The sequence below is a fragment of the Mixophyes fleayi genome, chromosome 3 (genome assembly GCF_038048845.1).
Source record: "Mixophyes fleayi isolate aMixFle1 chromosome 3, aMixFle1.hap1, whole genome shotgun sequence".
In the NCBI taxonomy this organism is placed as follows: Eukaryota; Metazoa; Chordata; class Amphibia; order Anura; family Limnodynastidae; genus Mixophyes; species Mixophyes fleayi.
Genome location: NC_134404.1, coordinates 254,902,441 through 254,929,340, shown reverse-complemented (window position 1 = coordinate 254,929,340; position 26,900 = coordinate 254,902,441). Strand labels below are relative to the sequence as shown.

Sequence of the window (26,900 nt, the reverse complement as noted above, 5' to 3'; positions counted from 1 at the left end):
AAATGTTAAGCAAAGAGACACAAAAAAATGTTTTTGTACTGAAAAGAAAAAAAACCCTAAATTAAACAGGAAATAGTATGCTCGCTTGCAATGTAGAATAATAGAAAACCAGCTAGCTAACAGACTGAAAAATGGATATATTTTGTACAAGTTACTTCCAACTCATCTGGATTTCATAAAAACAACCACATTGTGGATCTGTGAGGCAGATCTGCACATACCACTATTTCCAGCTTTATATTAATACAGGAAGCGAACTGAATAAAAATTCAAGAAACAAAATATACCTAGTCTAGACTATATACCCATTTTCTTAGGATGGCTTATATTTAGACAGGATGAGGAAAATAGCACATAAGCAGTAATATTTTAAAGGAGGTTTGTTTCACCCAATTGAAAAGCAAGAGATTTAACAATTGTACAACTCTACTTTTGTAAAAATATAGCGTATTTCCAAAGTAAGAAAAAAGGGTTATGTCTGTCTCTCGGCCACAATGCCATACTATTGAATAATTACTATACCCACTAACAGGGGAGGGCTAGCAAATTGTAGCCTGGGGGCAAAACTCGACTCAGCAACTATTAGGAACATTTTAAAGGAAAAAAAAAATGCAGGTGGCCCAGTGACCCAGCCAAAAGGTAGACCAATATGGCACCGACCCAGGGGACAGATGCCACCCTGCCAGGCCTGCCCCTGCCCACTAAAGCTGGGTACACACTACAGGGTTTTTGTCCAATAATCAGCTCAACCAGCCGACATACGACCGCTCGTTCGAAATTCGGGTCATTGTGTGTAGAGACACGATGGTTGAAAGTCTGCCCAAATGGACGATTGTCGCCTCATTTGGTTGGTCGTACCGTTCAATATTTTCATTCCAATCTCCTTTCTGTTGTGTAGTGTGTATAAGTTTCCGACCGATCCACGACAGGGAGTATGAAATTACAATCATTGCTTACGACAACATGGCTGTAAAAAGTCGCTAATGGGACGGCCGCTCTTCCCTTTAATCGTCTAAAACAAGGCTAGTGTGTATGCAGTCCATGGAGCGAGCGATCGGACCATCGATCGGATGTAAAATCGATCGGCATAAAAAGTTGGTGGAAAATTCTGATGGTGTACCCAGCTTAACCCCAGAAATTGCATATGCAAATTATCAAGGTGCCAGTATACACAGTCATTTTAAGCAAACAAAACTCAAGAGCTGCAGAAGAGGAATGTGTTAGCTCACTGTTTACTATAAGTCAAATGATTTTTCTAAATTATGAGTAGCAAAAAAAAAGCAAAGAAAATTAAAAAAGCAAGATTTATTTTCTGATGCTCAATAAAGTGGTAAAGCAAGTTATAGACAACATACTTTTTTTGTTTCTTCTTTCTTGAGGTGTAGGGTGCCAGAGCTAGCCATTCATAGAACTCTTACCAGCACACAGAGGGCTATATGTGGATGCAGACTAATATATGGCCACACAAAGTGCCTGTGCGCACTAATCTTAATCTAACAGGTACAAAGTATCAAATGTTAAAAAATAAATCAACCTTATGTAAAGTAATCCGGGGTAGTTAAAGTTTTTCATGTAGATTCTGTAACATGCCAGCTAAGCCAGATTTAAACATTCTATCTCCCCCTTATGGTTTTTTAAAGTACTGTATTCAATAGTGCAGGAAAAAGCCAGAATTATTTAAAACCTTTTGTGAATGAGACAACAATGGCCTGCTGTGACCATTACATATAAATATGTAGTCTGCAGGGAATAGTGATATATAGTGTGAATGCTCTGCTAGATGCAGTGTGCCACTATGGTCTTTCAGAGTGGGTCAGAGCACATTCAATATCTAGACAAAGAGGGCTTATAAGGCAAGCAAAAGTGAATCAAGAAGAGCAGCCACAACTGGACAGATATCCAATTAAACCTGGACATGAGCGTCTGGGCCTCAACTGCAAACTCAGCACTTTTTTTTTTTTTTTTTTTTAAATCTGTGGAAAAGGCAATAATGGCATCGAGAGTAGAAACTACCTAAATCAAGTACCTCTAAGCTGAATCTCCTAAATGAAGAGATCGCTTGCCTTCAAACTATGCAGGATGACACAGAAAACAGGGACCAAAGGATAAACTTTCAAATTTGATGGGATGTTGTGCTGCGACTACCATACTACAAAAGTAAAAAAAAAAAGGGAAATGTTTAAGCTAGCAATTTTCACCCCAGGGTGCATATATAACGAAGGATATAAGACATGTTGGCAGGGAAGAGTGGAATAATTGTGATCTCCAATCCTATGGCAAGTGGTTAAATTAACCACCAAGATACTTTTGCATCATGGTGTCTAATGTGCAAACAGCAGGGACCCCTCAAATGGGATATTGGCCAGATTAATTTTTGACCAAGAGTCAAGGGTGTCACCAGAAGGATCCTACAGATACTGCAGCTGCTACCATTGAACTTTCTTAAAAAAGAAAAAAAGAAAAAAAGAAAAACCCAAACAAAAAGAATGGTGTCCTAGGATGCTTTACACAAAAAAATCTACTGTTCTTTTGCATAACCTCAATACTTTTTGACAGGTATTGCCTGTTTACGGTGTCTTGGACATCTGTGTGGGGTCTCTCTCCTCACAATCTGAGCTTTCTGGCCACTGAGGCAGAGGTCATGGTCACGTCTGACTTCAATGTGGTTCCAGATGAAATATGAAGATTTCGTCTTTCTATCCAATTGAATCCTTAGAGGTCCGTCTTCAAGAGAGATAGTAGTTTTGCCTGACATAGTAGCTATACATTTGGAAATAGGCTCCAATTCTGTGCATTTTCATTCATCACCGAATGGATACATACATTTCCACCTGTACCCATTCCTTATGAATAAATTATTTCACAACTTGATGTGCCAGAATTTTTTTTTGCCTTTTTTTACTGCAATCCTGATTTTTTTTCCCCCTTAGTTTGAGAACTACACATAGTACAAAAAGATCCTTACTAGCTACAAGAGTAATGCAGGAAACTATAAAGAAACGCTAATTTAGGGGCTTACCTAGAATGGGTGCCCTTCAGCTGTTTAGAGATTAACTGGCCTCCATCCTGCACAGAGATAGGTGGCTGCTGCATAGAGTCCCAGGGATGGTAACAGCACTATTTCCTCAAGGAACGCTATAAGTAGAGATGCTCACTGACCCCCGTGAAGTGGTTTTGGATCTGGCTTAGCTTTGTGTTTTGGCAAAACCACCGTCGTGTGTTTTGGTTTTGTATCTATTTTTTTTTTTAGAAAAATTTGGCAAAATCACATAAAATTTTGCTCTTTTTTTGCTCCTACATTATTATTAACCTCACTAACACTAATTTCAAGGGATTATCCCTAGAGGTTTAAGAATTTTAAAAACACCTACATTTGTTAGTGAACTTGAGAAATTTTTGGAAGAGTGGAACAAAATATTGAATACATGCTCATTTGATGTAATGAAGCTAATAATTAAAGAACGGGAAGAATCACTCAAAACAATAGACAATGAAATTAAAGCTATTGAAGAAAAATTAAGTCCTCTAGAACAGTTGGAGGATTTTAACAAACTAGAACAACTTACTCAGCAAAAACTTGATAAAGTTAGATAAGACACTATCACAGTAAAATGTAACAAATTTAATAGAGATTTAATGGATTATAAGAAAGATTATAGAAATTGGAATACATCGAATCAAAACAACATAGAACATTCCAGATTTGGTAATGGGAAAGAGAAACCAATGAATGATAAATATTCAAAATACAGGCAGACATATACGAACACAAAGGAACTAAGATCTCCATTGATAAAAAAGTTACCGGCTGCAAAAGACACCAAAAGGGTTTACAAACCCTTTAATCCAGCATATATAAATCAGAAAGGAACCAACCTCACAATTAAGAAAAAATATTCTACAGAAAAAAATTTAGCAGCTAAAAGTTTTCAAGAAGGAAAAAGAGCAGCAGCAAACCACCTGACTGATGAAAAAAAATCAATTTGCTGACTAGTATTTCAAAACAAAAAGATAACATGGAAGGGATCAATAGAAGAATCTGATCCAGACACATGTCTGGATATTTTTTTAGATCTAGCCAGGAAAAATCAGCCCCTGAAATTAACATCACAACATATCCCGAAGAGCTTAAAAAGAAAAACATGGGCAGAACAAGAAATAGAGGAAAAAGAGGAGGAAGAGAGAATAGGCACAAAACCAAAAGTAAGAAGATAGTTAAGAAGAAAAATGAACAAGGAGGAATTTTTAATTTAAGTAAACACAAATTAACTACCAATCAAATTAAAGCTCTGAATAAAGGATTAAAATTTGCCCCTAGCAGGAGTCTCAACAAATTTGAGACCTATATTGATTTGCATAAATTTGTGAGGAAACTCACTTTGAAGAAAATTTTTCATCAAAATCCATATAATATGCAACACCAGCCAGTTTCAGAAAATCCTTTTAAACATACAGAATTAAAATCTAAATCATCTTTCTACCAAAGCCATTTGAAGGGACCCCAATTGAAACATTTCAAAGAATGGTTGAAACGGAGCTAGAAAAACTAAATGTCAATAAAAAGAGAAAGTTGAATTTAACAAAAATGGAAAGAGAAGGTATAAGCCAACTAAGAGATAAGAACTGATTATTAAATCAGCCGATAAAGGAGGTGGAACGGTATTGATGGACAAATCCTACTACTTAGAAGAAGCCAATAGACTACTTAATGATCAGGATACTTATGAGGTTCTTAAAGAAGACCCTATTGAGATATATAAAAAAGGACTAAGAAATCTTAGATCCAAGTCTGGAATCAGGTATCTTAACAAAAAAATGAATATGAATATTTAAACACAAACACACCAAAGATTACCAGTTTTTTATTTCTTACCGAAAATTCTAAATATGCTTCAGAAAATTGAATGGCAAGAAGGCTATCATTTAATGACCTGTGACATCACATCATTATATACCGTTATAGACCACCACCAAGGTTGTGAATCCATTCAAAAAATGCTACATATAGAGTCTGAGTTGGATTATAGCAAAAACGTGGGATCGCAATGGGGACACGTTTTGCGCCAGGATATGCAAATTTATTTGTATCTCAGTGGGAAAACAATAAGATCTGGCATAATAATCCATACAGTTGCCATATTGTAGAATGGAAGAGATATATTGACAATGTGATTTGTATTTGGTCAGGAGAAAAGAAACATTAGAAAGCTTTGTGAAACAAACTATACACACAATTTAGTATTTACAGCCGATATAAGTATAAGTTGAGTAAATTACTTCGATTTGGAAGTCTTTGTAGAGAATAGAAAATTGGAAACAAAGACTTTAAAAAAAAAAAAAGTAGATTGTAATAATCATCAATTGGCAACGAGCAATCATCATGTAAACTGGATAAAGAATATCTCCAGTGGGCAATTTTTAGGAATAAGGAGAAACTGCTTGAGCGATATAGATTATATAACTCAAGTGGGCCAAATGACAAATTTCTTGAAAGTACAATATAGAGAATGTTAATACTGATTTTGAAAAAGTATACAGAATGGATAGGCAGGACCTCCTGAAAGGAAAAAACAGGGCAATTATAAGAAAAGAAAATTCAGAAGAAGTCAGACTCATAACCCAATATAGTGATCAGGCGATTAAATTTAAGAAAATTGTGGAGAAATATTGGCCTATCTTAATGAGAGATGAAAAATTACAAGGAATTTAAGACAAACCTTTAATATATAACAAAAAAGTCAAAATATTAAAAATGAATTGGTACAAAGTGCAATTCCCTTAAAAGAACCCACGAAAGAAGGGACATGGCTAAATGATAATAAAACAGGTTTCGATCACTGTCAAAGGTGTCAAGCGTGCAAAATCACGCATATTCAAAATACGAAACCACTAGAGAATTTTAGATCAAATTCAAATAAAAAAAATTTTAACCTGAAAGAAAAAATATCACACGCGACACCAAAGGGGTGATATATCTCCTAGAATGTCCGTGCGGCCTACAGTATATTGGCCGGACTACTAGGAGTTTAAAAACAAGGTTGAGTGAACACTGTAGAAATATAAGCAATCAAATCGACACGCACAGTGTATCAGATCATTATGCAAAAAAACATAACTCAGACCCTTCAAGTTTAAAATTTATGGGTATAAAGAAGATCTCCAAATCATGGAGGGGGAAGGGGGCGGGAAAGGGGGGGGGGGATTTTGTGACTAAGATATCAAAAGAAGAGGCTAAATGGATTTATGAACCCTCTACTTTAGCACCAAAGGGGTTAAATCTAGATTTAGATTTAAGAAGCTTAATATGAAATGTTTTATATTTTTAATATACTTTTAATATATTTTTTTATCTGATATTTATAATGCACTGTAGAAAGAATGTAATTACATACTTTGGAAAGATATTCTACAACGCCAATGGACTATATATCAGTAAGCATGCTCATTAGCGTAAAGAGAGGCGTGTTTATTGATGTCATTCATTATCAACTATTTAAAGAACCAATCCATAGGAAATTCCCAATCCCTGAGGAAGCCTGCAGAGGTGAAACGCGTTGGTGTGAATGGGAAGCAATCTAACATAATACTGTAACATCTGATATCCCTGGAAAACCATTTTTCACATTCTGGATGCGGTGCCGTTAAACCGGAAGTCTGGGAACTGTAACGCATGGTGCGTTCCAACTACTATTGTTCTTATACAAATTAGAAGTGGCAATAGAAGTGGCATTTTTATATGTGAACTACTGGAAGCTGTAACAGATATCCCTACAATTTAGGACACGAGCTGTCGAAACTATCTACAAATAAGATCGAGGGTCTGTGGAACTGGAAGTTCGCAAGTTGGAACGCATATGAGTTCCAAGAAACCAGGAAGTGAAGAGCAGCATATTTAAAAGCATCTTCGGCGTGGATTTGCCAGAAGACACCTAAAGAGAGTGTTCGGGTTTATGGATATCTGAATATACCAAATCAAGCATGGGAATTACATCAAACTAACAACTACAGGATACGTGAGTACTCACGCTGCAGAGTTTTTAACTTTTTTTGAACATTATCATTGACTATTTTTTTCATATATTTTTCATACATTTTTAGAATATCATTTTTATATCATAAGTAATTTTATATTGACAAAACAATTGTCTAAATGGTGATTAACATTTATGAATATAATGCATTTTTAGAATAAAATACGTTTAACAAAGTATTTTTAATGGTTTATGGTCATTTTTGAATGCATTGTATGGCGCCAGAGATATATACAACAGACATTCTATGAAACTTAATTCTGGTAGCCTGGATATTGCTACTAATCTCTAGCATTGCAATTTGAGACACCTATGGTGAATTTATTTATTGCAATGTAAAGCAGCCCCGATTGCATTCATAGATAAAGCGCTTCTTCTCTTTATAATTACACTAATTTCAAGTCATTTGCAGTCAATTATGACCACCTCACAGGTCACATTATTATTTTCATACACTTTCCGACAAATATTGCAGCGACCTGGCTGGATGCTAAGCGACAGAGCAATGACACACACCGCAGTTCCTAGCACATCTAAGACACATTGGCACACAGCAGTGGCAGAAAAGAAAAGTGGTGCAAGATGGAATGCTCCTTGGGACCTCCCACCCACCCTTATATTGCATCTTATAAAGGACATGCACACTTTAACAAACCAAGCACTTCAGCCACAAGGAGTGGCACTTTTGTGGCTGAAGTGCTTGGTTTGTTTGAGCCCCCACAAAACAAGGTAACAATGGCCTTAAGTCACCTAAGGTAACAGTGGTGTTAATGAACTCCACTGTGGCAAGATGATGTTGTCGTCATCCTCAGCCTCATCCTCACCCTCATCAGTGTGTACATCATCCTCACACATTAATTCATCACCGCTGGAATCCACCGATACAGAAGTCTCAGTATTTTGATGTAATTGGCAGTAAAGGCCTTCCTCGTGTAATTTTGAAGTTCATTTTTATAATCATCTTTTCCACATTTTGAGGAAGTAGCCTCGTACGCCTATCACTGACAAGGTTCCCGGATGTGCTGAAAACTCTTTCCAAGTACACACTGGAGGGTGGGCAGCTTAGGCAATGCAAAGCGAGTTGGTACATGAGTCTCCAAATTCCCTTTTTACCTCCCAGTACGTAAAGGGACTGTCTGTTGTGTCTATATCTATGCTGTCGTGAAATAATCCACCACCATCGTTTGGATGCGGATAGTAGGATTAAGTGGAGTTATGGCAGAGGTGACACTTTTTTGGTCTATTCTTTTAGATCAGATGTCAAAATCTGGTGCAGAGTCATCTGCATCATCCCTGGGTCTCTTGGGAATGCTAAGTTTTTTCCGAGCAGCAGTTGAGTGAGAAACTGAAGGAGGAGAAGCCGTTCTGTCACGTAACACTTGAACTGTCATCTTGCTCACCAGGAGCTTCTTGCATCTGTTCAGATCTGGGTCAGTTGGAAACAAAGAGAAGACATAGGTCTTAAACCAAGGTTTAAGCCCAATCGCCAAAATATAGTGATCCGAATTCAAGATTTTGATAACTCTTGGATCCTGGCAAAGCGAATAAAGTATGTGATCTACAAGTCTGATATACTTAGCGGAATTTCTTTGTTTAATCTCCTCCTTTAGTTTCGCAATTCTTTTTTCCCAAAAGTCTAATTGAGGGAATCACTTGACTCAAGCTAGCAGTGTCTGAACTCACTTCACAGGTGACTACTTCAAATTATTTTAGCACCTTGCACAACACGGAAAGTATTCTCCACTGCGCTTGACTAAAATACATCCCCCCTCCTTTCCCAATGTCATGGCTTGTGGAGTAAGCGTGGATGGCTTTTCGCTGTTCCTCCATACGCAGAAGCATATACAGGGTGGAATTTCACCTTGTCACCACCTCTTGCTTCAGTTGGTGGCAGGGTAAATTAAATTACTCTTGCAGCTGCTGCAATCTCAGATACGCTGTTGCCGATATGTCCAGATATTTTACGGGCCACAGACAGCATCTCCTGCACATCCCTGTCATTTTTTAAAAAGCTCTGCACCACCAAGTTTATTGTGTGAGCAAAACAGAGAATGTGATGGAATTCACTCAGTTGTAATGCTCTCAAAATATTGGTGGCATTATCAGAAATGACATATCCTGAGGAGAACCCAAGCAGGATAAGCCATGTTGCAATGACATCCCTTAGTTTTTGCTACAGATTGTCAGCTGTATGCCTGTTAGTGAAGCCGGTGATACAAGAAGTAGCCTGCCTGTGACAAATGTTACGTAGTGGTGTACATGCTGCTGCTGTTCCTGCTGGTGAAAGCGAATCACCAACCCAGTGGGCTGTCACAGTAATATAATCTTTAGTTTGCCCTGTTCCGCTTGTCCACATATCTGCGGTTAGGTGTACAGTGGGTAGAATGGCATTTTGCAGCCCAATAATTACATTTATACAAACCTTCTGGTAGAGGTGAGGAATAGCTTTTCTACTGAAATGGTGTTGTGATGGAATTTGGTAACAGGGACACCAAGTAACTGTCTAAAACCAGCTGTATTAATAGTGGATATTGGACGCAGATCTAATACGAGCAGTCGCCATTGGCGTCTGTGATCCGCTTTGCGACTGGGTGACCGCTTTCATACTTGCTTCCTCTTGCAAAGGATTGTTTAACAGTCAATTGTTGTAAACTACTAGTAGTCTTCATCTTGGTCTGCTTCTGGGATGAAGATTCACCCCCAGCAGCAGCAACAGCAGCGGGACTAATGCTCAAGAATTCTTCAGAGGAATCAAGGATAGTGCAGAAGTCATCTAGCCTTAGCAACTTGGATGCAGGACTAACTCCTATCGCTACTGAGGATATTGATGAGGACGGTGTTGTGGGTGTAGATTGCAGGCGTCGAGATGTAGGTGAGAGAAGGGTCCTAGCTGATGGACTGCTTGTTATTTTTTTTACCATAACTTTTTGATTTTCCCAATACCTTGTTATGAACTCGCGTCAAATAGCGTAACATTGACGAGGTTCCTAGATGATTAAGGCCCCTCCCTCGACGGACTGTAGCTTTACATACACTACAAATGGCTAAACAACTGTTGTCAGGATTTGGGTAGAAATAATTCCATACATAAGAAGTAGATTTTTTGGTCTTATGTCCAGGCATGACAATGGCCTTCTTATCACGTGGATAGACTCTCCTCAGGGATTGGTGTCATTTCTAAATCTGAGCATACATTTTCCTCTAATGCCTTACTGTTTTCTTCCAGCTCAGCTTTTACACGTAAAAGTATTTGGGCACCACTTTTGGAGTCCAGATGACAAAGTCTTGCTTGGTCACGACTGACCTTACAAGAAGATGCCTCAGTAACAGTTTTAGATCTCACACTCAGAGAAAGGCGAATGCCTCATTCTTTCTTTGCCACCGAGTGTGTAGAATGGCATGTTGGCAATTGTTTTTTTTCCGGCAGATAAAACTTTGCCTGGATTACAGTTCTTTTTTTCTTGACCACAGTAAATAGTGGTTTTTTTTAGATGTTTGTTTCCCTGACTTAAAAAAATTATGTACTTTTACATAGGCTTTACCATATGACCTACAGGGATTACTATCATCAGGATTGGTGGCAGCAGCTGCTTCTGCTCTTCTGTGTACTGCTGTGAATCCATTTGGATAACACTGTACACTATTTGGTGCAAATTCAGAAGAAAAACAAGCAAGGACTACTATTTGTATCTCAGCAATGACAATTAGCAACGCAGCTCTCCTTTTTGTGTTACCTATATAACAGTAGAATTGGACTGCAGAATTACACCAACCCTGCCAGCAGCAATAGTATTTGTATTTTTTTGCAATGAGATTTAACAATGGAGCGCTCCTGAATGTCACTGATTACTTTGTTTAATACTGCTACTACCCTCCTCTTTCAATTCTCTAACTTTGCCTGCCCAACTGCTCTACACTCTATGCTACCCCATGCTAGCCCATCTGTATCCCTCTCTCAAATGGAGCTAGATCGCCTTGGAGGGCGGTATTTATAGATTCCAAAACTCGCGAGATCCGACGATGTCACAATAATGTTTTGCCTCGTTTTAGAATGCGAAAAAGTGCGAAAGTACCGAGCCTGCTCGGTATTCGGAACCCTAAGTCCGGGTGTGTTCGGTTTCCGAGGAACCGAGCCTGAGCATCTCTAGCTATAAGCAGTGCCAAGACCTAATCACTCCGGGTCCTATTTGGCGGCATGTGACCTCTGACACAACACGGTTGCATGCACTAAACACCAACGTTCAGGGGAGGGCTGTCAAATTTTAGCCCGGAGGCAAAGTCTAGACCCAGCAGCCTATTTTAAAGGAAAACAAATGTAGGTGGCCCAATGACCCAGTCCAAAGTAGCCCACTGTGGGGCCGGCCCGGGGGACAGTTGCCCCCCTGCCCCTGCTAATGTCTGTGTACTGGCCTGCGCCATTTGATTATGCACAAACCATATCTGCTTCCAGAGGCAGCAGACTGGCATTCCCCAAGTAGCCAATTCAGTCCTCAGTTTATACCACGGATGGTGCACTGCTGAGACCCAAAGAAAACATGTTTATTAATTTTCTGTAGCATTTTTACATTACCACAAGAAAAGACACAAGGAAAGGGAAGGTTATGCATTAAATACCATCTGGGGTGTTTATCCTCTCTCTACTTGAATTAGAAGGGAACTTACCGACTGTGATAGCTGCCATGGAGGACTGAAGAGAAAATATAGATACAATACTTGTGAGCTGCGTTTGCAATATTGTTGCTCCACTGCGTTGGGGACATGACTGTGTGTGTTAAATAATCAAACCGAATACAATTTAAGTTATTAAAAAAAAATAATAATCTGCATGGATCTAAAATGAACGTTCTGAAATACAGAACTGTTTTGATTTTTGCAGTGTTAGGGATTTTGTGTACAGGTTATGCAAATTGTTTGCTGGTACAAGAGAAACATTAGCACAAGGCAATTTTAAGCAGAAGTCCTATTTCAAGTATCATGAGTATTTCCAGCAAGTTGTAGTATACAGCATAATTATGTTAATCAGGTAAAATCATTTTTGAGTGGAGTAATCTTTTCATTTGCAGACATTAAGTTATTAAACATACAGCCTTAAATAACTCTGTGATTTGATTTTGTGTGACAAGTAAAAACTGTACTTCTTTACTATAGTTTTCCCAAAAGCTTTAAAAAATTGCTCACTCGCTAATTATATACTAAATTAAAAGGGAACACCCCACCATGCTTAGTGGCCCATCATCTCCACATAAAACTGTTTCAGAGGACAATCCCAACTTAGTTACCTGAAGAAAATGAAGATACAACTCCATTAAGGTGAAGCATTATTAAATATTCTAGCTAATGGGTACCAAAGCTATGGTGTATAACATAATATTTTATTTATAAGCGAGTTGATCAGCTTAACATATTTTAATATATGGAACCAACATTCCCTGTTTTTAATATAGAAAAGTAGTTACAAGAGCATTAGTTATGAATTTGTTGAGTGCAGAGCATACATGTTTTTTTCTCTAATATTTACGTTAAACTTCATCTGCCATTTCTCTGACAACCTTTCCAATTTCTCTAAATCCTTCTGCAGTGACATACACAAACATGTTCCGTATTTCCATATAATGTATGTAAAAGCCAAAAGTGATCTCTTAAATGTTTACCGAACAAGTGGCATTCTGAAAAACCCTACTACCATGCAAATTAAAAAAATGCCAAAAGGTATGGTAACATCTGAAACAATGATTTTTAGTGTGTTACTGTTAATTATATTCTGCTTATATATGCAATTCTTTTTTTCTATACGCAAATAAGTTGTTTCTACTGGATTAGAGAAGTTGTAGGACTTTTATTAATGTCAAATATTAATTACGCATTTAAACATTAAAAAAAAACAAGACAGAAGCGCCAAATATAGTGTAGTATAGTAGTAAACACATTCAATAAATTCAAAGTGGCAAGTAAACTCGTACCAGAAGACAAAAAATATCTATCCTTGGAAAAAGTGATCTATCCCTGTAGAATAAGAAATGGAGGAGTATATTCCCCACATTGTACACTATTCCAGATAAGCCTCTTATTTTTTTTGTTGCATGAATGTTGTTGACAATGTTTATAGAGAAAGTGTATTAGTGTTTCTGTGACAACAACTCAGCATTTAAACTGCCTATGTGCAAGAGTTCAATTCACCATGCAAATTACGCAGGCACACAAAGTGATACAAATTGCTGCATTGATCAAGGTTCATATGTTAGACCCTATCCCACAATCTTTATGACAATATATTTTAAAGTTCAAATTAACACCAGAATAAAGTTCCAAGAACATTGAAAGTTTCTTTGCATCACAGTACGGGTTGTGTAAATCATGAAAAGGTCACATCTACAAATGATAAAAATCATATATTTTGCTCACCTTTGCTGCAACAATACTTAAACCCATGCCATTCTGTTTTTTCAATGTCACAGTGATTATTTCAGGGTCTTTTCTTAAGTGCTAAAACACAGTAATGCAAGACAATAATCAAGCTTTTGTGAATAGGGAAGCAAAGAGCAGTTACAAATCTATTTGAAATTAATACATTTTGTAGCAAGCATTTGTATTACATGTGTTAATAGACCATACATTCTCAGTCTGTTTACCCATATAAGAGACATTATTAGTTTTCTTACTTAAGTCAGAAGAAAGTTCTCAAACTGATGATACCTAGTTTGCAAGTCTTGACAGAGGCTTAATACAGCACAAAATATAATAACTTATTAATTAGTATAGCAGAATAAAGTGCCAGCTTCAACAATGAGTTTCCTATTAATCTTAACTTCCAATTTTTTTTATTAAGTGTTGGATAAATAGTACCAGCTGGGCAATGGGCTAGTTTGAACAAACCCATATAGGCATTGCAGGGCATAAGCCATACTTGAGACTCCCAAAAATTGGGTAGGTCTCTCGGACTACCGGGAGAGCAGGCAAGTACCCTGCATACAGCAACTTGCTCGTCCAAATGATGCAATTTGCGGTGAATCGCGGCATTTTGCCCTACCCCCCTTCGACAAAAACAGCATTTTGTTGCGGGGGCAGGGCAAAAATGACACGATTTGCCACGCCCCGCCCCTCCTGCCCTCCAGCTACGCCGCCTGCCTGGGATCTCCCGAAATTAATTTTCAAAGGTTGGCAAGTATGGCATAAGCAAGGAACTTTCTGATATTTAAAATCCTTTTGGAGGCTTTCATTTATCATCAATGGGCTTATTTTATTAAAAGATAAATGCCAGCTTTAAACTGGGTGCACTAGTATTTACTTATTTTCTACTACCATATTATAGGGCCTACATGGTTGACTCTTGTAGTACAACAGAAAAGCATACAGTTGTTAAAAGGGCACATTTTACAAAACACTGTATATTGGGACAGTAGCCCTTAATTTAAAAGTATTACCAGGACTTGTGAAAGATAACACTTTTCAAATAGGTGATAAAACGTCACCAAGATTTGAAATAATTTGTTTTTAATCTGGTCTCAGTTGTGCCCTTTCCTCACCACTCTATAAGCTCTCATGAGCAGGGCTCCTATTAATCCTCTGTTTTTAACCCCCACTGTCCAGCTCCATGTAGAGCATTGTGGTGACTTACAAATCAACCACAACAGCTGTGGTAACAATTCTCCTAATCAACAATTAAGTAAATAGTAGAATGATGGAAACTTAAAGAGGCGATATGGAGAATGTAAGTAAATGAATTGTCATTGTTTTACAATGAAGGCAATAGGTGAAGTGTCGGCATTCCGCAATATACTTCCCCACTTCGATGTGTGTGTTTTTGGGAGAAACTTCATTTCGTCACCCAGTTTGTGCAAAAAAATAAAACAATTACGTTGTTGCCAGCAACAGATTATTTCCTTTCAGTTTAAAAATACAAGTGTAATATACCCTCTTATGTGGCCAGTTATTGCAGTTATCGACCCCATCCTCCATTTTAAAGTTGACCTGTCAGTTATAAACGGCAGAAGTAGACTTTTTGTGGGTCGAGTTAAAATTCTTGACAATATAGCCCAGGGGTGTCCAACCTTTTAGCTTCCCTGGGCCACATTGGAAGACGAGTTGGTTTGGGCCGCACATAAAATACACTAACACTAACGATAGCTGATCATCCAAAAAACCATAGAAAACATAGTAAAAATTTTAAACTTACTTGGAAATGAAGTTAGTAAGAGTTAGGAAACCTGTTGCAGAATCATGATTAAAGCAGTAGTCCCATTACCAGCTACAATTTAGCTTACCTGCATCTGTCCCTTAGCGGGGTTCGGGGAATTAAATGCCAAAAACTTTTTTTTCCTCTCTTTCTGCACCCATGAATCATTTTTTTTATTGACCAGTTTGAAATGGTCACCGATATAGGTAGCATCAGGAGGACTAATAGAAATCTACAGAGATTTAAAGATAGGGTGGCTGGAAAAATGGCTCATGGAGCAGCCTCCGATGAGGGTAACATCAAGATACTGGATAATCTTTCACTGCTGCTGATAGTTTGCGCGGGTGACTCCTCTGTGCTGCGCTACGCAATGGATGTTGGGTGTGATGACGTCACCCCCGACATTCACTGCGAGTGCCACACGGACGAGGAGACCAGGTAGGGAGCCGGAGCGCCAGCTGACGTGAACACAAGGTAAGTATTTTCTTTTTTTTTTTGCCAGGATTTTTTTTTTCATTAACAGCGCTGCCCCCTTGCCACAACCAAAACTCCTGCTGGGCCACATTTACAGGCGTGCTGGGCCGCATGCGGCCCGCGGGCTGGACAACCCTGATGTAGCCTATCAATTCACGAGCAACACATGTCATTAATATGTCATGCCTCATGAGTATTAGTTAGGCAGTGCTTCAGTTATGTCACTGCTTTTTATCATACTGATATGCTGCATGCCGATTCAGCCCACAAAATGGATACCTCCATTGTGGGTAGGCCACACGTCCAATACACAATCAGCAGCTAGGATAGTGAATCTAAGATAATTTGCAAGTGATTCTGTCTCTGTGGACCTTGAAGCACTATTAAATATGAGATGCCCCTGAAGTACATACCGCTGCCAGCACTCCCATATATTGGAGCATGCCAAGATGTGCCACTAAGGGCATCCACCAGAGAGGGGAGAGATACAACAGTAGCCATTAGAGCAAAGAGGGGGTGACAAGAGGCACATACAAATCAACTCTGTTTGAAAATGTACCCATTTCCCTGGCAACTGGGGAAAGTTTGAAACACTTTGTCAAAACTGTACTGATTTCCTCTGCAGCCAGTGAAGATCTGGGATGCGTCTCCACAGAGTTCTCTTTCAGTTATTTTAAAAATACATGCACATTCAGTTACCATATTAAACAGCAAGTACAGAACACATTGATCCCATTCCTAGAATGATCCATCAATGCTAAAGCACCAGAGGTACCGATTTAAACCAGCTGTCCACACCCTCCCTAAAAGTAACCCTATGCCTGTTTCAGTCTACAGCTAACAAATGGCCATCTATGATTCACCTGTAATTCAATTTAATCTGTCACATGGACATTTAAGTATGTAAATGATACACCTGGAATTTAGTCTTGCCTTTTATCATCCTGAACTTGATTGTTACTCAGATTCCCTTTGTGGAACATTACATTAATTTGTTGTGGATTTAAATGTTATGGAGCTTTAACTTTAAGGGAGTTGCTTAAGATATTTAGTAAATATGCTTTTATTACACATCCAATACAAAAATTATTTTTACACTACACCATCCACAGCAGTTACTTCAGCTTCTCTATTTTTTTTCTGAACATGTAGTTTGAAACGTAAATGGCACAATGTGTAGTACAGGGACTTTCCACTTTCAAATAACCTCTGTAAATATTTTTCCTTCTCAGCACATTCGCCCTCACTATTGACTATTTAGCAGACTCTCGCACACAGCTGGAAGCCATGCTCTGACCTCGCTATAGAAGAGTAAAATATGATACAGCAGCTCTAAGCTATTTGAGACACTGCATTAGATATCAGAGCCTAAGAAAGGCGTGGGCATAGCTAGAGTGATGCTGTGAGTGCCGTTGAGGGAGTGTGACTGGATCACTTATAAGAAACTTATGGTATAAATGTATTTAAAAGGAAATAGCGCATGGCGCTTCTTTATAGAATTGCAAATGCACTTATTTTTGAGATTGTGTATATTTTGGTATAGGAAATCTTTATTTCTGAAACCAGGGGAGAAAATTCTTTTTTTTCCCGTTTTAACCTTGCTAGAAGAAATGCATTATTTTCTGATGTATATATGTGATACAATAAGCCTTTGTTTGGAAAGTCTTTTGTATATCTTTGTGTAAGGAAATGCCTTGTTTGGGGAATTATTTTCTGTGGAGGAAATGTGTATTCTGCAACTGTTGGAAGAAAGCATCCATGCTAATCTCATGTTGATTAGACCTTTTGATGAGAGTGTCCAATACCCCGTAAGGGAAAGGAAGGGGTAATTAGACTTGCTGTCAGATGCCCACGATAAGATGCAGGAAGTCACAGCAAGGTTTTAGGATATAACAGATAAGCGGAAATATTGTTAGCTTTGCATTACATGTAAATCCATGTTTGGGTAAACAGGTTGCATCCCGATTCTAAAAATAGCCTGTGAGGCTGTGTCAAACTGTATAAAAAGAGAGCCCTTGTAAACTGAAATGTATCATTATGATGTTCCATCTGACCTGACCACTGATACCTTTAATCAGTGGAACTGTCCTTGTCAGGACAGTTGAGCAATAAACATCACTCTGCTTCAAGACCCTGCTTGACTACTTCTTGAATGTTACTGTAATCCTGTGACCTGCAGACTAGACCTAAAATCTAATCCGTTTTCGTCTGAGGTTTGGACCAAGCTCTCTAGTACCACCGCTCTGCCCGCTAAGCAGCAACTCTGGCCAGTGTGATAGGCCAGGGGGGATCCATTCCAGCACCCTGATCCATAGTAAGCGGTCAGGGGTACCAGCCCAAGTGTACCAGCATGGGAGTACACTAGCAGCGACAGTTACCCTGAAGGAATGTGTTTCTGGATGCCATAAAGGAGCCCAATGGTGGCAGTAGGCTCCTCCCACTGAGGCAGGAGGGGCGTATTCGGAATAACGAAAGGGGACGGTGGCAAAGTAAGCCCAGCTGGTTCCCAGCAACAGACAGGGTGGCATACGAGGTCCATCCTAGCACAGCGACCCTGTATCAATGTACTATTATTGGGAGTACATTTAGTGAAGGGTTTAAACTGGAAATCCCCTTAGAGCAGATCCTCAGAATCTGACAAGGACCTAGCATAGAGCTTACCATCTCTGCATTCTCAGTCAGAAGGTGATTGTCATAGTCAGCACCCTCAAAGTAAATCGTCCAAGTCCCGTGTGAACGCGTGTGAGGCACGAGTCTACAGAAGCCTGCAAGAAAAAAAACAAAACAAAAAAGCGTTTCTTACAAAACAAAACTAGAAAATAACCACCAGCTGGGCTGTGTAAATGTGGCACTAACACGTATATATGAGCACCTATGCAGATTAACAAAAACTTTCAACAAAAAAAACTATATTTAATGGATCTTACAATTAAAATAGTCTTTCTTTAGACCAAAACCAGGCTCTAAAGGCAAGTTCTGTATGCAGCACATCCCCAGTTTCATCCCAAAATGTTACTTTATTACCTATTACCATTAATGTTCCAATCTAGAAGATTGGATAAATTTAAGAATAGTTAAATCTTAAATCCCTAAGACAACTGTTCCATTTAAAACGTTTTCTTTTAGTAGAAGAAATAATTTAGTCAGTTTAAGAGATGTTGCCTTGACAGACCGCTTAAATCAAATGATGCCTTCTACGCAGCCTTTTGGTTGTGAATGATTTTCTCACTCATGCCAACAGACAACATAGTATAATCAGGGACACCCTTTAGTAGCCTGGATCTAGCTTGGAACTCTCAATCCCGTAGTCTTCAATAAAGAGAACGACTTCATATGTGATGTGGGAGTGGGCCGCTATCAGGGGCGTACTGTTGTAAGTGGGCCATAGCAGCCGATTCGGACATGTGGATAGGCAGCTGCTGTCAAACTCCTGAAGCCAGCACTGAATCTAATGTGCAGGGGTGCTGATATCTGGAGGGTACTAATTACCGGGGTCCGGGCCTGCACGGAATCCTTTTTATTTTATTTATGTTTGTGAGTGTTTTACTTAGTTTGGGAACTGGGAAGGGAGTTTATTTGTGCCTGGTCCTCCCAATGTGGAGCTCGCATGATGTCAACGTAATCTTGTGGGACCGCTTGTAAGAATAGTGTGCCGACAGCTGATACTTGTTTCGCCCGGTGCCCGAGTAGGTGGTGTGCACACATGGGGTATTATTACGATTATGGATTCCCACACTGTGGACATATGCTGGCTATACTTGTTAATAGACAACATAATTGAGTATATTATATGTATTTCCATGTATGCAATACGCTTGATTACTTTTTAAAAGTAAAATCAAAAACATATTGCATACATGGAAATATATTAGCCTAATATACCTAATTATCCTTTGACCTCTAGCACTTTTTTGTACCTCTTTGGCACAGTGGGTCCAAAAACTCCTGCAAACCATTGGGAATGTTCCGAACCACATCACATGAGTAGCCGTCTTCAGGCAAAAGAAAAGGCAGCTGTAAGTCAGGATCCTCCTCCAACTGAACCTCGCGTCCATCACTACGAGCCAATTCATCAGCAGTATTTTCAGCTACAGATACCACACTCTCAATGAGCTCCTGTATGTAATGAAAAGGCAGGAGACATTGCATGTTTTTAAGTTCGCATCTACAAATTCTTGACCTTTAGTTGGCAAATATGGAACAGTGCCTACATTGTAGGTTTAACACTTTATTAGTAATAATTACCGTAGGGATATAAGGCTCATCTGGTGCACAGTGGTAATTTGTCAATAGAGCCTGAAGTTGCAAGGAGTTCAGTTTAAAGCAGGTATTGTTGATGTTCGGGATATCTTGATGAGAGTATTTGTCCATTGTAAGAAGAGTTGTTGCCTACAAACAAAGAAATACAGTTTTATTATTAATCAAAAAAAGTTTGCAAAGTAATCACAGAAACTGTCATTTTAAAATAAAACTGAAATAAAGGAGGGTTAGAGAGCATCCAATACAGACGAAAATAGCAGCCCTGCTGTCTATTTTCTTAAAAAAAGTCTGCTGTACCAACTGACTTTTCAGAGTATGGCAAGGTTGAGACAGAATTCAAATCTAACTTTCAAAAAAAATTGATGTAGGTAATTTGTCTCAGCACTCTGGGGTAGTCCTTTTGACAACCACATAACAAGACAACGAGCATATCTACAAAAATAATGCGATGACTATCACACCGACAGGGATATACTAAAGGCTTACCTAAAAACCGACACGACATTTACAAAGACAGCGTCATGCTGACTTTACATTAAAGTGTGTATTTGTGGGGTCCTGACATTACCACTTTAAATTCAGATTTCTCTATGTGGCTCTATAAAGTGACTGTAACTGAACTGCCGGCAAGCAGTGTGTTCGGAATCACTACCTATGAGCATGGCGCTGTCTTCGTAAATATCGTGTGTCGGTTTTTAGGCAAGTTTTTATTATATAGAGAGATTCCCCCAGCACACTGCTATAGCCAGCAAGCTATCTGCCATTCTTACTGTAGATAAAAATGCAAAAGTCTTAGTTGCACACATTTGCAAACGTATGTTAAAGCATTTGTATGTTAACATACATTTGCAAATGTGTTCAACTAAGACTTTTGCATTTTTATCTACAGTAAGAATGGCAGATAGGTTGCTGGCTATAGCAGTGTGCTGGGGGAATCTGTGTTTGTTCCTTTTAGGATAACCCCACCCTTTCATGCACCTGATATAGCCTATAAATTGATTTGAGCAACTTTCATTTCTTTAAGTTTTTATTATATCCCTGTCGGTGTGATAGTCGCTTTTTTTTGTAGGTATGCGCGTTGTGCTTTTTTTTTAGTTGTGAAAACGTACCTAACCCTCACTCAGCAGTGGCCCAAGAGCACACACTATGATATTATGAATAATGTAATCAGTACTGTATATTATAAAGATATTCAAATCCACCATGAAGTGCCTTGACCACACACTCAAATGAGGATTTTAAAGTGCTTATGTACTCACATTTATGGAGACACCTTTTGTACTTACCTGGATATCTGATCCTGCTTATTTGTACTGCTTGTGAAAGTGTTTAAAAGCAAGTGTGTAACAGCTATAGGGGACAGCAAAGGCTGCTTTAAAGTACAAGCTTAATATGGCTTTGAAACATATTTATCCAGGCAGTTCTTTAATTTTAAAAATATAAATCTAACAATAATTCAAGCTAACGTGCCTAATAGTCATTAATACTCTGTTCTACTGGTTACAGACTGGGGATGGAGCAGACATTGTGAAGGGCACGACTTTATGATTGTGCGTAGAGGCATCACAATTTTGCTGTATTGTCGAAACATTTCTAATTATACACTGGACTGAAAATACGTAGATGGGTCATCTCACCAGCTATCTAGTAAAGGGAATAACATTTAGAATAAATGATCAGGGGGGGAGCATTGATATCACAAATCAAAGTTTACAAAATTATTTTGTGCATAAATATAAAGGGATATTATTGCGTTGCATGTATTATGACAATATATTGTACTCAGTTTCTTATAGAGCTTACCTGCACTATTCTGCTAAGGTGACAGTCGGCAGCAAGCTCTAGACCTTGTTTCTCGGCCCAAGCCTCTATATGAGCAAGCTGCTGACGAATGATGGCGCCCCAATAGTGGGAACATAAGCCAGAGTCTGGGTCAGTGACCAGCCTGTTGAACAGCCACATATTGATGAAGTGGAAAAGTTGAGAGAAGAGTTGGATAGTTAGAGCAGCGTTTACCCGACAACGCCTCAGAAGAGACATGGCTCCCGTAAGAGTATGTAGGACGTCATCTACAATTATATTTTCCAAAATAAAACAAAAAAAACAAACAAAACAAGATTAAGTCAATTATACTAGAGTAAAACATCTTCTAAATATGCTCCCCTAAAAATATTTTAATCCTTTACAACAAACATCAATATTTTAATCCTTAGTAATGTGTAACACCAGAAACAATATTCATGAAAAAACAAACACAAAAACACCCCTTACTGAGGTTCTACCTCCACAGCCACAAAAGCAGCGATTGACACACCCTTAGGAAAAGTCTATTACCTGAATGGACAGGCAAATGGGAGATTTGTTAAACTGCTATCTGGATCTTTCTTGCATGAACCTGAGCAAACTGTACTGCTTCAAAAGTGGAGATCATCTTGATCAGTACTCTCATGAAAAAATGAACAGAAGGCTGTGTGTGAGCCAACAGAGACTTTACTATACTTTGCAGGGCCAGAATCTTGTCCAATGATAAGAAAACCCTCTGTTTCTGGGTGTCAAAGAGAAGACCAAAAAAGATAATTCATTGTCCCAGTGTTAATTTGGACTTTTAGTAATTGACAAACTACCCATGGGATTTCTCCTGCACATGGCCCTGAAGCATGGATGGCAACTCTGCTCTGATTAACAGGTCATTCAAGTAGGGAATAACCTTCACTCTCCCAGACCACAGCAGAGCTGCCATGACCTTGGTGAAATCCCTTGGAGCTGTGGCCAGGACAAATGGATAAGACTCGAAGTTAGTAATTATGGGACTGGAGAGCAAAACTGAGAAGACAATGATGTCCCTCTCAGATTAGAACATGTAGAACTTCTTGATGTCCTAAGACACAAATTAGTCCTGTTCAAAGCCGTTTATTACCAATCTCCGGGGCTCTATCTTAAATCTGTTCATTCGAACTTTAGGTTTTAAAATGGGACTGAACAAATCATCCATTTGTCGAAAGAAGAGGTTTAAAAAAAAAACAAAACAAAAAAAAACTTCAAACCCTTTTTGGTGAGCTAGACCTAGAACAAACCACCCCTGAGGAAATCAGAGATTGAATGACTTACTGCAGACAAAACAAAAATTGTCTTGCTCTGCATGAAGCCTCGTGGTGAGGAATCTCCTGGGATGTGAGGAGATCTATAATGTATGCCCGAGCCACAATCCCTCTCATCCAGATATTTGTAATGGAACTTAACCCCTGACCATGGAAGAATAGAAGACAGAAAATGGATGGACACAAACCCTGTCATGCTGATGGCTTGTCTGAAGACCTGACTAAGCTTGTCTCCCCCTTTGTACACCTCATATAGATGCAAAAGATTGTCCTCCGGGGTACCCCTTGTTTTCCCTGCAGGTAACAACCACAAGAAATGGAGAGCAAAACCCGGGGCCTCTAAGCTTTCAGAGTGTTAATTGGAAGGAAAGCACTCCTTCCCGCAGTAGCTTGGTTGATAATCTTATTCAGCTCAGCATTAAACAAGACATGTTCAGAGAATGGATGGGGCTCTATAGTCCGCTTAGACTCCACATCAGCTTCCCAGGCTTTTAACAGAGTCTGACAAGCCGAAAAATGCTGAAGCTGAAATCCTAGCCACAATTATCCAGCATATAGAGCCGCATCTTCCAATACTCTGTGGCTCAACAGAATATGCTCCACCAAAGGCAGCAATTCAGACTCCGGTCTGCCAGCTATCAGCCCTCTGACAGCTGTTCAGATTCTCTCTCCATGTTTTATTAACACATGCAGAGGCTAAATTGGGTTGCAAGGAGAACCCCGAAGCCTTACGGTCAGCGTCATCCTTGATATTCACTACAATGGGGATGGAAATAGCAGTTGTCTTGGACAAGCTTGCTACAGAGGCATCCGCCCTGGGAGGCTTTTGTCAATTTAACTGTATCCTCATTAGGAAGATGATAATAATTCTGCAGCTTCTGCAATATTCGGTCCAGTGTAATCCACGCCTTGCCGAGCAAGGCATCTAAGCTGGGAAGAAGTAAAAGAAACCCTTCTTTTGGTCTTCCTTTTAAATAGAAAAGTATCCGAAATGTCTGGAACTTATGTATCTTGCATGTCCATTAGGTAATACAGCTCGTATCAATCTTCCACCGTATCGGCTAGTAGGTCCTTCCCCAAAATATGACAAATCTTCTAGGTTTGAACCTCCAGCTAACACAGTCGCCTCCTTCGAGGAACAATCAGAATCTGACTTATGCCTACTCTGGGGTAACACGATGCTTGTGAGATAGGAGGATCAGATTCCGTTATCCTATTTTAAAAAAGGAGGAAACTCTGCCTAGCCTCAGCAGCAAGTCATATCAACACCCACAGGACTCTGGGTAGGGATGACCAAAGGGAACATATGCCCTAAGGAACCTCCCCTAGAATATGAAAAGTCCTCCACTCAAAACAAATAGGTCAGCTGAGCAAGCTCAGCAATGGAGTCAGCTAATAATTTAGCACGGCTGGTTCTGCCACATCAGTATCAGAGCACCTGGATATACATGGCACCCTATACTTAGTCATAGGATATCCGCATCTAACTGTCCCAGAGATAATTTAAAATGGCAACTACAATATGTAAAAAGGTTTACAAAAGCCACATTTCCAAGTCTTTGCTCTGGAAGTACCCCCCTGTGTCTCACATGGCAGAAAGGAAAATTTAGAAAACAAAAGCAGAACAGATCATACACTTCTTGTGGATTGATCTACTTATTAGAGCCAGACTACAGTAAGGGGCTGCTGAATAAAATGATGGTGATGCACACTAAGCTCTATTCCCCAAAAGATCAATATATGGAACAGACTGCTCCTAAAGGAATATATATTTTTATCTCGCCTATTTCTACGCAGACCGATTCATTCAACAGACAAATATGGGCTATATTTGGACCAGTGTTTATATGATATTGTTAACAGTATAAAATATAAAGTGGAGATCCAAGTTTAATGTGACGTGACTGTTTGTGTCACAAGTACACCGTATAGATAGGATATTTAATGTGTAGCATTAAATATTTGGAGATTTGATTATAATTGGATACTTGTGATTTTATATGGTGACACTATTTTACATCCAAAACCAACTTAGTATTTGTCTTAAGAGTTATTGAAAAGACATACTATGACACTTCCCTTCCATAAAGTTTTCTAACCTATTTTAGGCCTTTGAGAGTTGTTCTCTTCTGGATCGTCTAGAAAGGCAGGCATGAAATTGCTAAGTTCCGACTGCAGGCAGTGCACTAAATATCTAGATTAATAAAGAGAAAAAAAACATAAAGAGAATATTAGGTATGCAATATACACTTCCAAACTGAAATTAGAGCAATAAACGCAAAATAAGAGACTTCAACTGATTCATGTTGTTCTGCACATTGGCGAAATATTCTACTGCTAGCTGAATGATAGCTGCCACATTATTGTAGACGTCTTAAAGAGGCCTAAACAAAATTGGACAGACTGAATTTATCTAGTTTAACCAGAACAAATACATATTGCTTTTTGTCCTGTAGATTTGTTCTTCTGTGACTATAAAAAAAATACACAAATATAATATAAAGTAGGAGTAAATATTAAATAAAGCACATTTGCACATCTGGTGTAAAACCAAGTAAACAGCTGCATGTTTCATTGAAAGGTGTATAAAGTAGTTTCTATTATCCTATTGCGATTCCTTGAGGCAGTTCAAAATAAACACCCTACTATAAAACAATCAGATGCAGGATTTGCTTTCACATCTGTCTTCTACATAGACAAAAAAATATATAAATCAAAAATCAATCAATAAAAAGGTCTTACTTGAAAGCCATCTGGACCAAATGTGCCAAAACATCCTGAGCATCTAATGTGATTCGACTGAGATCTCGGTCTTGTTTTATAAAATTAAGCAGCTCTGATGCATTTGCCATCCAGAACGCAAGTGCTCCAGCAATATTTTTTTGCTTCTGCATACAACAACAAAGCACAGCAACTGTATTACTCGCACAGACAATACCTAGACATTCACTACCATATTACCACAGACTGACCAGTACCATGACATGTAATATACTCCAGTTACCAGAAGAGAGCATATGGTTTAGTATCTGTTTGTGGTTTTATTTTGCATATATTTAGTGTATTTTTTCAGATATTGTGTAAAGTTTTGTCATGTATTCTGTACATTTGGTTCAAGGCGGTTGCAGGATGCTTTTTCTGGTAACTAATATGTGTCCATGCGAAATAATAACTCCCTTTGCCACCTCTTATGTTAGTTGCGGGTACACGCAATATCTGATATTGGTCAGTCAGAATTCATAACCAGAAGAATGCTAGCCCAGGTTAGATGAGATCCAAAGAATAGGTACCATAGAGAAAAAAAAATGAAGGGTATATTAAAGGGGGAACAAAATAACTTGCTTGTTTTGTATCCACACTGAGGTGCATTAAGCAGAGGATTATGGAATGCCAAAAAAGGTTGCACAGTCAAAAAGAATTTTTAGTACAGCACAAGTCCAGTTGCTGAATGAGTGTTATGAACTGTTCAGCCCAGCCATTTAAAAAAAAAAAAAAAAAAAAAAAAGGAGTTGTACTCTTATATGAAAGCAGCGTGAGACTTTGCCAAGCCAAAGTAGCTGGGATGCCTCCCGATGTTATATCCTACCTGGTCACCCTGGTCTACTTCCTGGAGATTAACAGATGAGGAAATCAAACAGAACAGAGAAAGAAACTTGTAAACAAATATGGCAGATGAGATTTCAAAAAGGTAACAGCTATTAAGCTCAGAAGGTAAAGCTTTACAACACTATAAAAAGGACCCAACAATACAAGCTGCTTGACATAAAAGCTATTAGTAACATTCATTAATAAGTATATAAAAGCTAAGATAATCAGTAAGGCCTTATGTACGTAGAGTTTGTATGCGCTTCCTGTGTTTGTGTG

General features: G+C 38.7%; 1 protein-coding gene across 25 annotated transcripts in view; it reads right to left on the bottom strand.

Annotated features, from left to right (window-relative positions):
• The window catches only part of AFDN (afadin, adherens junction formation factor), a 187,330-nt gene that overhangs the window by 75,012 nt on the left and 85,418 nt on the right, over positions 1-26,900 (bottom strand). For 20 of the 25 annotated variants that reach the window (XM_075203419.1, XM_075203430.1, XM_075203435.1 and 17 more), the window contains 8 exons: positions 26,623-26,643; positions 25,779-25,924; positions 25,136-25,230; positions 21,742-22,007; positions 19,924-20,067; positions 19,596-19,794; positions 18,340-18,443; positions 13,434-13,514 (listed from right to left, as the gene is read on the bottom strand). In XM_075203419.1, coding sequence (XP_075059520.1) covers positions 13,434-13,514; positions 18,340-18,443; positions 19,596-19,794; positions 19,924-20,067; positions 21,742-22,007; positions 25,136-25,230; positions 25,779-25,924; positions 26,623-26,643 — 1,056 coding nt within the window. The remainder of the gene's footprint in view (positions 1-13,433; positions 13,515-18,339; positions 18,444-19,595; positions 19,795-19,923; positions 20,068-21,741; positions 22,008-25,135; positions 25,231-25,778; positions 25,925-26,622; positions 26,644-26,900) is intronic. The other 5 variants (XM_075203422.1, XM_075203434.1, XM_075203440.1 and 2 more) reach the window with 1 other exon arrangement.